Consider the following 12375-nt stretch of genomic DNA (forward strand, 5'->3'; position numbering starts at 1 on the left):
ATGATCTGGAAAGAAGAAACAGTAGTAAAAAAATCAGTAAGCAGACTGTGCTTTCTCAGAGCCAATCACTTAAATTATTTGAGGTCAACTTGTTTTGGGCCTGCTTGTCTTAAGAAGAAAATGAGGTGCAAGGTTAATAAGCAGATAAAACTGTCAAGGAGCTGGACATTTAATCTCTCTCCTGAGCATCCCAGCCCTGATCATGAAAGACAGTCCATTCATGTAACAACAGATCTATTGAATTTACGTCATGGTGCCTGCTAAATACCTCCGAGCAGCAAGACTGGTATTTGCAGAAACCTCCAGCTATTTTTCACTCTGGAAAGTGGGAACTTAGGGCTTTGTTACAGGGTAACAGCTGTAAAAATGTGAGTCTTAGCAAGTCTCATGCCACCATTTAAGTCTGGGCAAAAAACTGCGTCAGATTGTCCACAGTTCATTTAGTGCTGAAGTTAGCCAGAAGTTAAACCTAAGATGGCTGGCAATTTTGCTGAAGGATGGCACCCTGGAACATGGGAATGGCTTTGGGAAAGGCCAGGAGGAGGAGGGTTCCCTGGCCACATGGATGTTTTCCAGGATTGCCCTTGGTGCCTCTCTGCCTGCAGTGGTCACACGGCACCAGCAGCATCTGCAGCATGGTGACAGGGGCTGTTCTGCACTGTGTGTGCTATTGCCACTGGGTGTTCATCCAAACCAGACACTGGATCTGGCTGTGTCTGTGTGAAGGCAGTAAAAAATGGGAAATGATTGCCCCAAACAGGTAAACACTTCAGGGACAGAGAAAATAACCAGCTCCAATCCAAACCCCAAGGGAACAGCTTTGAAAATACAGTGAAAGGAAAGCCTGAGTCACAGGGTTCCATCTGCAGTTCTAGTATCACATATGACTTAGAAGGAAAAAGCTAACTCATTTCTGTTTTGAATCTCTCTTTAAAATTAGATGATGCAACCTGGTGCTTTGTTCCTGGTTATCATGTCGCTCTTGTAGGAAAAATCATGCTTAAAAGCAAACCTGTTTCACACTGCATTTCTGGGAGACACTGACCCATTCTTACCCTTCATGATAAGGGGGCTTTTGGAGGAGGATTGGTTTTACTACAGTTGCTGAAATTTTCTGTGTTGTCAGTCACAGCAGTCCTGTCTATCAGAGCTGCTAAGGTAGCACAGAACTTCTCCAAAAGTCTCTGTGAGGTCTTTATATTGCCAAAGCATAAAGTAAATCATCATTTCTGTTCCTTCTCAACAGTGCTGTTTGCTGAGTGTCTGCAAAGTGATGTGGGAGATTCTGTACACATCATGGGAGAACAAAATGAGGGCACCAGGGACTCTTTTCCTCCAGCTGCACAGAGATCAGTGCTATAGATAGAAACATCTATGTCTGATCCATTTCTGTTCTGTGACCCTGGTCTCCTTCTGCACATGGACAACATGTTAACAACTGGTTGGATGATTACTGAGAGTCAAAGTTCTGGCTTCAGCTCAGGGCCAGGCTCACACTGCTCTGAAATGCATACAGTACTGCAGGAACCAGATAAGCCTCCCAAGATCTCGTTGAGTGATTGCAAAATCAGAATAAAATGAGAAAATATATTACAAAGATGATAGCTGATCGGTGTAATAGTGATCTGTCTCTGAGAGAGTGCAATAAGCACTAATTATGTTGGATTAAAATGGATTTTAACAGCTATATTTCACAGCAGAGTCAGAGGCCTGGATAACACATCTAAAGGCAATTAAATTCACCTTCCTCTCTAGCCCCAAGGCATGCTCAAGCACACCTATCTTCTTCGTGGTAGATATTTTCCTGTCCATAAGAGCTTTTTCAAATGATGGAGGACAGTAGAGTTTCCTTAGGACAGGCATGAAATTGTTCCCTAAAGAACAGAGCTTGAAACAATCACCAATTATCATGACAGAAGGTGGTCTTGAGTATTCTCATGGGACAGAATTGACTTTTCTGAAAATCTTTCCAAGATGCAGAGCCTCATTTATTTATGATGAGTTAGAGAGCTGCTCCCTAGCAAACACAGAAGAAAAACCCTCTCACTGTTTTAGTGTTTCTTATTACATCAAGATGTAGTTATCTGATCTGTATTTTGATTGAACAGCTGAGGACTGCAGAGATATTGGGGTAATATAGAAAACAATATTATTGTTATTGATATTAATATTAGATTTAATAATTATCATCATCATCAACAACCCCAGTCTTTGCATCCCCTATTTTTTAAATTTTCCCATACTTTTTTCATAAATGTAAAGTCTTCATACAGAATCTCATGATTAGTAAGAAACAGAAAAGGAAAGACACATAGACTTCACAGCACATTTAATGGCTCTAAAAGTCAGCTGGACTACCGAGGAAAGTCTCAAAACCCACCTTCATTAATTATGTTCTAATATATTTATGAGTCATGACAACTTTTCAACATGCAACGCAAATTAGATTTTTCTAATGAGTTTTTTTGAAAATAAATGGGTTTGTGGGCCTTTCAAAGGCTACCTGGGCACCACAAAATGTTCTCTCACAGAGAAATGAGCTTCTCTGCAAAGTCTTGAGCAGCAATTTGAGAATGGCTCTGTCACATAAATTCACACAGTTTTACTAGAGTTTCTGGTAAGAACTGCATCAATGTTACCTGTTGTACTATCACTTGTGAGTGAATGCATCAAATACTGAAGAGACACAGTAATACCATAACACAAGTCAGATAAAATTAAACTAGAAAATGCTAAGGGATGTGGTAAACAGCAGCTCTGGTGCACTGGCAGATGTCCAGATCAAGAATGAAAAATGTTTGCCTTCAGGTTTGTCTAAGAATAAGTTAATTTGAACAATTATGATGCTGAAAATGTGAGATTTAACCTCTTAAGAGTCCAAATCAAATATTCAGATAATCTGCACCACCACCTTTATGAGCTGTAGCTGATAGCAATAAAATAAATCCTTGTTTACCTTTCTGTTAATCACATCTGACATGTCTTACTTGAATCATGTTAATTTGATCAACTGTTCCAATTTTGAGTACTGGTGCCAACATGCATGCAAGAGAGACAGAGGCACCCACTGAAAAGGCTCTAACTCCTCTGTGTTAGAGAAGTTAGGCTCTCTATGTTAGAGAAAGTAAGCCTTTTCCTAAGCATGGCAGCTTGTTTTCAAAAAATGTAGCCAAAAAATAAAATAATGCTGCTCCACTTACATTCCAGTCTATAGTAACAAAGAAAGGGTGACGCTTAATTTCTTCCACTCCATCAAATCCAGCGCCTGAGAAGAGAATGAAAGAATCAAAATTAGGTCATGCTTATAAGAGAACTGTATGATGTCTCTTCTCCACTCTCCCTCCCCATCCTCACTTTTCTTCTGACAAAGTCAGAGTCCCCACCTAAACAGTTCTGGTCAAGAAACTCTGAATGGTGCAAGTGCCATCACATATAAAGTGCCATAGATACAGACAAGGGCACTTCATTAATGAGACTCTGGTTCCAAGGGTCTTTTACTTTTCTCTGAGTGAGGCTTTGGGTGAGACATGGGATTTTAGCCACAGCAGAGTGCCTGCATCAGCACGGCCAGGAAAGGCCCCAGGGTATCCCGATACTCTGGCAAGGCTCCACCTGAAGTGGCAGCTTTTCCATCCACACTGACTTTCAAATCTTGACTAGCTACTGTTCTCCACTGGCACAGAAAGCTGCACTACAGGCAAGTATAGACTCAAAATTCCAAAAGGCTCCAAAATGATTTGAGGTAAGCCAGGGTTTTAGGTTCCCCCTCTTCACAGTACCAAAGAGTACCAAAATCATCACTCAGTGTTATGTTTCCTTCACTACTAAATTTCTGTTACATTACTGTAGGAAATTTTGGGAAAGTCTTCTGAGATCTGGTAATGAATCTAATTCCTTCATTACTTTTGCCTTATGTTTTCACTGAATATTGACTTTTTCATTCCTTTAGCTCAATTTATTTGCTTCAGTGCTGTCAGAGAACCAAACCAGTACTCAGTAATAATTAAAAGAACTGTCAGAGAGGATTTAGAATGCCATTTTTGGGGATTTGACCTTATTATTAGCACCTTTCATTTTCATTTCAAGGAGAATTAAACTCTGGAAGCAAAGGCTTTGCACTGCAATTCTGGAATCAGCTCTTGAAGGACACCCAGCCTACTTCTTCTCAAGCATGCTGAGCAACTTTGATTATCAAAAGGATTTGGGATTCCTAAGCACCTTGCAAGGGGCCCTCAGCACCTCAGAGGACTCAGCTTTTTACACAATATTTCTACTTTGGGAAGATCAACATTACAAGCAGCTTTACAAAGGCCTTGTCAGCTGAAGCGTTGGTAAATTGTGATGTCTGCTCTCCTTGTGTACAAGACTGTTATCAATGTTTGTCAAAATGCAATGATCAGGAACTGCTCCCTACAACCTGCTTAACATTCACTGATGAGTGGATATGGGAAGCAAACACTTTGTAAACATAACATGCAGGCCTGCTGGAAAACAGTGAAGAGGGATGATCTCCTGATTAATTCCCCATCCCAGTAATCTTTCAGTACAGGCAAACACAAGTGATGCACATGAGGATGAACAATCCTAGACTGCAATACAGAATTATGTGTTCAGAGGTGATCAGCCCCACTGAGGAGTCTGTAAGTTGTGACAGACACAGTTCTAAGCAAACACAACATGAAATCAAACCTTAGAAAAAGAGGACAAAAGTGACAACATCATTGCACTGTCACTGTGTAAGTCTGTTGCATTTCTGCAACTGGAGTACAGATTGTAGCTGACATACTCCTTTGTAAAATGGTATCCTGATTAAAGTTAGAAAAAACCAAAAAAGGCCAACAAAGAATGTTATGGAATGACTGAGTAAGTCAGAACTTTTCAGCCTGGAAACAGATGACCAAGGAAGTATAAAACAGATCACTAAATGATGCCAACAGGAATGAGGTTCAGAAGAACCTGGGGATGTTTCCTCAGGAAACAGACAGTCGTGTGATGTGGAATTACTTGGAAAAGATGATGTGGTGCAAAATACCCTTATGGGTTCATGGGGAGGCCAGGAAAGTCTGTTGAAAAGAAATCTGTTGAAGATTACTTCATCAACAAACCACAAGAGGCTCAAAAAACCCCTTGCTTGACCTTAAAACAGGAATGGGGTAGGAGAAAATTTGGGTGAAACAACATATGTTTATCCTGTTCTTACTTGCCCCTAGGCAGTTGTGGTCCATGGGTACTGAACAAGAAAAGAAGAAATCTTAGAATAGGACCTGTTCTATTACTTCCCTAGCATATTTTTTGTTCAATGCACGGTCTGAAGTCTGCAAGATTCCCTTGGCAGATTCATTTTGATTTTATCAATGCCAACAGAAAGACAAAACCAACAGAGTTACTCTGAAGAGAATTACATTAAGCAAATCTTCTGAAAAGAAATATCTGTGAAAAGTGCTTTGAGTTCAGTGGTGGCAATTGGAAACTGCAACGTGCAGTAAATGTCCTTTACCACATCAGGAGGAAACCCAAGTGCCAGACTGATTTTGCAGGGCTGGGATAAATGCTCAGACACTGTAAGACACTAGTAGAATAAGCTAGACTGAGGATAATTGCTAATGCATTCCATTTTCTCTGCTCTGCCCCTTCCCCACTGCTTCTGTTTTCTCTCTTGCTTAGCCTAATGGACATGTCATTGTGTGTTGAGAATGACATGGTTTTTTTTCAGATAATCTATTTGAAAGACAATTTTTGCTACTGTTGTTCTTCCTTTTCCCACAAACCTACAGAAATAAGGACTAAGAAACAAAGTTCACCCTCAGCTACTTCTTTTAGTGGGGGCTGCAATGTTTGGTAAGAAATGCAAGCAAGGCAGTTGAGGCAGACATTTGCTTGAAAAAGTTTCATTTCCCAGTTGGGGCTATCTCAGCTTTGGCACATAAGGAATATGTTGTAAAGTGCAAGCGCTTAATATATTAAAGGGATTTAGGATGGCAATAGCCTCATTTTGCAAGGAGTGGCTCACTTCCAATTCTTAGCAACTGATTTTAGGCTATGGAGAAGGTTCCGCACTTCCTGTAGTTTTTATTCCCTGACCTTCCCTGCCATGAGGATTGCTGGTGTAGCCCACAACCCCTTCCTGGACTGTGTGCTGTGGCTGCAGGCAGCAGCATGTGGCCTGGCCCTCTCCTCAGCTGTGGCCCAAGGGTGCATTCAGGAACAGCTCTGGGAGCCAGGAGGACAGCCCTGACCTCGCTGCAAAAGTCCTTGGGAGACACTGGGCACCAGCGCTCATAGTGGAGTCTCTCTGGATTTGCTCAGCATGTTTCAGCCACTCATCTACCACCTGCAGATCTACAGGGGTACTGAGAAGAGATGTGCTTTCATGGAGAAAAGAAAGGCCATGACTGGAAAGGCCTCCTGCATGGGGATGGACATTTCCTGGCATAGAGATGGATATTCAGCAAACATCTGAAGCACAGCATGCACCAGCACACTGTACAACCACAAACCTTTCACCTTCCTCAAGGTTTCAAGTGAGTTTGGGGCTTTTAACTTCAATTTGGTAATAAGACCTATCAATCAAGACTAATCAGCACAATCAAACTATTGCCTGCCAATATTCTTACGTGCCATCCAGTCCCATGAGGGTCTGAGAAGATAAAAAATTCTTTCAGATCAAATTGCCAGTTTAAACATATTATAATGAGTGCATTTATATAAAAGCAGCCTCACATTACTGAGAACTTAATTATCTAAGTTTTATGCCTGCAATAAAAGTGCCTCCAAACAGTAAGAGTAGAATGTTTTATTTTTAATTAGTTTTGATTACTGAATCATTATGACCAACACGAGCCTTGAAATATTAAGGGGGGAAAAAGAAGACCAAAGAAACCTGAAGGTTGGTTATTTGGATATCCAAATCCATCAGAAAGAGTTTCTAGCTTTTCGGTTTCAGATAATAAAATTTTAGTGTCTCTACAGCTTCAGAATCTTTTTAGTGAGCTAGAATTATTGAGGTGCTTTTCTAAAGTTTAAAAGAAAGCTTTACAGTCACTCTGACAAAGGTGAAAGCTGTTTTCTGTTTGAACTCATCATTTTAAAAAGTTAAAGCCTGAAGTTTTCTATGTGCCTAAGCAGAATATATCATACCTGAGAACATGGGATTAAGAAAACAGTAATGATTTCCTTGGCTTTTACTCTGAGCCTATGGGCATATGCTTTTATTTTAAACTTTCTTGGTTGTGCTTCTCAATTATAAGGACCCTGGACACCTTCATACTGCTCAGCAGCATAGGGAGTTTGTTAGATAACATGTTTTTTATATAAAATAAATTTTTAATTTCTATTTCTTAAATAATAATGTTAAATAATAAATAACTCATTTATCCACCTGAGAGATCCAGGCCTTAGAGCAAGTCTCTTATCTAGTTCCTGGAAATGTAACAAACTAACACTTTCATCCTAAAGTTTTACTTCTTAGTGCTTACTCCTTATTTGTCTGGGTATTCAGTTAGTTTAAGAATTTAAAATTATGCTTATGCATAATCTGGAATTTGTTAGAGCAATACTACTAAAGCAGTGCTATGCAGATTATTTGTATAGCAAACAGGCTCAGAAAAGAACAAAAAGTGCCCAAAAACAGGGATACCAAAGGAAGATGTTCCATTCCTTAAAAAATTCATCGCAAATATTAATATGGGAATCAGACTTAAAAAGAGAAGCGGGTAAATCAGATTACTAAGTTTCTTTTCAGTCTTGTCTAACTTGCTTCAACCCTAATATTTCTTCCATTAATAATTCAAAGCTTCAAAACACAATTTCAAAGCAAAATTTCAGAATACATCATCAATCTTTACTTCTGTTTGTTAAAACACCAAAATCAAATGGCAAAAAGAGCATCTTTTATCTTGCAAATGTTTAAAAATGGATTTTGGAACTAAATGCAATTTCCATATTTGCAGATTTATGAAACAATGACTGAAATAGAGTGTTTGATCTGGTTGATATGGTTCATTTATTTTAGCATGCTTCATTAATTTTTGTAAGATTTTTCAAATTGGGATGTCTAGGTCTACTTTTCTTTAAATGTTTTTATTCCTTTCCCAGAAAAAGCTAAAACCACAAGGCTGAAGCAGTCCTTTTATCTACTGACTGCAGTTCAGTATTTAGGCCAACTATTCAAGCTTTTCTTCTTTTGCTATCAACAGGTTCCTTTCCATCTTCCTTTGTGCTGATTCTCGATCAGTTGAAACAGAGAATGCCTTCAGGAGCTTTCCACTGTTATCCTTGAAATAATAAGATCCATTTTTTTGTTACCCTTTAGGATTTTATTTCCTTGGGCATTTGTATTATAATTTCTTTCTTTCTTTCTCTTTCTTTCTGTCTTTCTTTCTGTCTTTCTGTCTTTCTCTCTCTCTCTCTCTCTCTCTCTTTCTCTCTCTCTTTCCTCCAAGCCTTCCCAGTATTTCAATATACCTCAGGTTTTAAAAACCTGGCCCCTAGCTGTCGGATCTCAAGATCTCAGTCCTGAGATGCTGAGCCACCGAGACCCTGGGGGGGCTCGGGACTCCTGGAATGTTGCCAGAAGTGTCTGGTGGCTGGACTTTGGTCCTGCACAGGAGACGACAAGGATGAGGGCTTCACCGGGTGAATGGTGAAGGGATTAGTTAATTAGAGAGTGAGACACAAGGTTTAAGATTTATGTACAGGGGGGTTTGGAGGAGTAAGATGGAGGAATTGGGGTGTGTCCTGTCCTCCTTCTGTTCCTCTTCTCCTCCATCTTCTTTGGCCACGGTGGCACCTTTGGATTGGTTAGTACTGAGAGTACACCGAGTTATAAGAATAGATGGTATTGGGGAAAAATGATAAATATTGTACACGTCACAATGGGTATAAAGATAGGTGCCTGCCCCGGAGGGCAGAGACAGTGTGCCCATGGCTGACTGCTGAGCGGATCTTTGTTAGGCTGAAAGAACATCTTTTAGATAAACAATTAATAAACATAAAACCGGAAAGAAGAACTGAAGCCTCTTCTCGTCCTTTGATACGCGGGCTGCCCCAAGGCCACCCCCGGGCCTTCCAGGCCCCTCAAACAGCCGAGATAAACCGGACACTTGGCGTCCCTGGACGGACTCGAATCACCAAAACCTTTCGGGGGGAGAAAACCGGACACCTAGCAATTTCCAATTATTAAAATATGAAGGCTAGAATTGTTTTGGCTAAAACAAATTTTTAGTGAGCAGTTTTTTAAGGACTGGTATCCAGAAACTCCCACTGACTTCACTGGAGCTCCATTTGGATGGATAGCAACTTGTAAGAAGCCACAAAACATGCAGAGCAGCATAAAACCAAGAGATGGAGACAAGGAGGAAACAGCAGAAAGAAACAGAGGTAGGGAGTGGGAAAAAGTTCATATTTAGTGCAGCACCTAATTCTTCTCAAGAGAGAAATCCCAATACTCGATATTTTTCAGTGTAAAACAAATTTCTTGAGAGCAACTGAAACCTGCAGAGAAAATGTGTTTTTCTACTCTTGTGTTGGCAGTACGTCAGAATACAAGGCTACCATTTTGATCAAGAGGTAAAACCAATGGGAAGGCATTCCCTCTTGGGCCACAAGGGATCCCCCTGGCAGGAGAGGGGCCACAGTGACACAGTGAGGGGCTGCAGGACTGGCTCCCCACTGCCACCAGCCCTGGGCTTGAGTGGGCTCTCCCCACATGCCTGTGGGGAACAAGGACAAAATCTGCAGTGGCAGTCATGCCATAGGCATTGTCTACGACCTCATCAAATGCAATTAATTTCTTAATAAAACCTGTAAACAAAGGTACAGAGGACATCAGATACATTACCCAATATATACATTAAGTTTATCACAATCTAAACAAAGGATGAAGACACACTGATGCCCTAAGATTTTAGCTTTTATATCTTTCAATCCTATCCTGCATCAATGCATAGGTCTAAACTCCATATAAAGCGCAGTTAATTGCCTTCATGTTTTGCAAAACCAAACAATCCCTGCAGGCCTGAGATCCAAGGACACACCACAGCCTCAGGCCCCAAAAAGTATAAACAAAAGTGAATTGTGGGGAGTGAGCTGGGGGAATATGGCTTCAGTACCTGACGCTGTAATTGGAGAATTAACCCCTGATATGCAAATAGACCAAACTTATACTGTCTGAAAATCTCATGACCATTGTCCATCTTGGGTGTAGCCTCTGCGAGGCTTTTGCACTGCCCAAGGTGTATCTATTAAAGACCTTTAATAAATACCCACTTTATTCTCTTAACTCTCTCTAGCCTCTGTTTTAGGTAGCCACTCCAGGGCATCAACATCAGTAAACAGTAGATGATGTATTTGGGTAATAAAGAATAAAGTCTACTGCAAGAGCTAACAGAATGAGACAGGATTGAAATGCATTTGAGAATGGGAGAGATGAAACCTGAGATTTGCAGCTAAATTATACAGATTTAAACCACACTAATTTCTCAGTTCCCTATATTATCATACACATCAGATACCTTAAATCATTCATAAAAGCTGGCAGTTCACTCACTCTCTTTACCAAAACAATTAAACACAAGTTAACATCCTGTTTTAGATTTCAATGCTTTGCCTGTACTCCTTACAAATTTCTCTAGTGATAATGAAGGCTCACTGTGCCCTGGCAAGGAATGCCAAATGCCACCTAATGAAGAGGATAACCACTGGAAAAGATGAGCTGAGAGGTACAGCTCACCCCTGACAAGGCAGGGAGCACATAAGGAATGTGCTGACCAAACCACACGTACCTAATCTGTTGGAGGGGTTCCTTTTGAAGAGGGCTCGCAGCAGGCTCTGGGCTTCTATGCTCAAAAACTGTGGCATTCCCAGCTTGGCTCTGAAAGAACACAACACTTGAAAAGAAAATAGATTTTTCAAGCTTTTTTTCCATCCCAATGTGGTGGAAACAGCTGAACTGTAGCAATCAGGATGGGCAGACACATGAAATCCATGACCAAAGGCTACCTAAGCATAATGCAGAGTGAGAAGGTGATCTTATTCTGCTGATCTTAAGGAAGGTTATACCATTGATGTCTCTAGAGGTAGAGCAGCTTGAATGAATCTCATAAAACTTTTGCAACCTCAACAGCTAATTTTCTTACAGAATTTTTTCACTTTTTCAGTTTGCTAGAATAAATTAGGGAATCAAGAGGAATTTAAACAATCAAACTTAATGAAAAAAACATATACTAAACTGCATACTGTTTAAAGAGAATAAAACTTTTGTCTTGGCCATTCACCACTACAGAAAAAAAAATGCACTAGAGTGCAAACCTGAGCTTCAGATACCTTTGTCTCCATTTAACATTAAATGAATGGGACACAGCAAAGGAAAAGATTTGAAACTTGGCAACAGCAAAATATAAGATGTCCTGCAGAAATCTGACTTTCCCACATTCTGAGGATACTGACATTGTCACAAAAAGTAAGATAAATTTGTTTTGTAGGTCCTCTCAGTAATTCACTTCCTACTGTTCAATCTGAAGGCAATTTTAAACACAGGCATCAGCTTTACATGTCTTACTAAATTCGCACCTTTCATGGCTTCGCAAAGTTCATTACACCCATCACTATTCTCTACTCATCAAATACTTGGGTCCTCTGGAGTCTCCCAAGGGTACAGTTAACTCGCAGTTAGAAGAATGAAAGCAGTTTTGATACTCACTTGAGAATGAGTGCCATTGTCTCCTTTCTGTCTTTTCCCTGGAAGGGTAATGATCCCGTCAGCATCTCAAACTGTGGAGTAGCAACAGAATGGTAAATCAAATGTGCATGGGGATGGTCTGCATAACTGACCACATCCATCTCCTATTTCCAACACAACTGAAAACTAGAGGAAAAGAAATGATCCAACAACCTGTGCACACAAAAAATGGCACAGCAAGTCTGGATGACTGTTCCATTCCAGAGATGTGTTACAAACTGTTTTCACTGATTGTTGTTGTCAAGTTTTGGTATGTTTGGGAAGAAGCGTTACATATGGTACTCCCTCCAGCACTTGTTGTTTTATGATCAAGGCTGACAATGAGGTATTTGGTTGGAGGGACCCTTATCCTGCATGGATATGGCTCTTAGGTGTTTGGCATGGTCTACCATGCAAGGAAAATGGATTTGATATGCCACTCCCCACCTTTTTAGGTTGAATCAAACCACCTCTTTGATTGTGTGTTTGCAACACTTAGAGATGCCTCTCCAATATTTTTCAGGAGAAAGAAGACTAAACCCCACATTTTCAAGGCTTTTGAGTGTGAGTTTTCTCTCCTGCTTTGGTTCCTCTGGCTGTACTCAGTGATGAATCTCACAAGTGTCACATTTAACTGAACCCAAATCTCAAAGCAAAAC

The 12375-nt window shown here is 40.4% G+C and overlaps 1 protein-coding gene across 4 annotated transcripts in view; it reads right to left on the bottom strand.

Moving 5' to 3' along the window:
* RPS6KA2 (ribosomal protein S6 kinase A2) overlaps positions 1-12375 on the bottom strand; it is a 279346-nt gene that overhangs the window by 43671 nt on the left and 223300 nt on the right. For all 4 annotated transcript variants that reach the window (XM_014266679.3, XM_074537381.1, XM_026793060.2 and 1 more), the window contains 3 exons: positions 11699-11769; positions 10782-10870; positions 3201-3265 (listed from right to left, as the gene is read on the bottom strand). In XM_014266679.3, coding sequence (XP_014122154.1) covers positions 3201-3265; positions 10782-10870; positions 11699-11769 — 225 coding nt within the window. The remainder of the gene's footprint in view (positions 1-3200; positions 3266-10781; positions 10871-11698; positions 11770-12375) is intronic.

The sequence above is a fragment of the Zonotrichia albicollis genome, chromosome 3, assembly GCF_047830755.1.
Source record: "Zonotrichia albicollis isolate bZonAlb1 chromosome 3, bZonAlb1.hap1, whole genome shotgun sequence".
Classification (NCBI taxonomy): domain Eukaryota; kingdom Metazoa; phylum Chordata; class Aves; order Passeriformes; family Passerellidae; genus Zonotrichia; species Zonotrichia albicollis.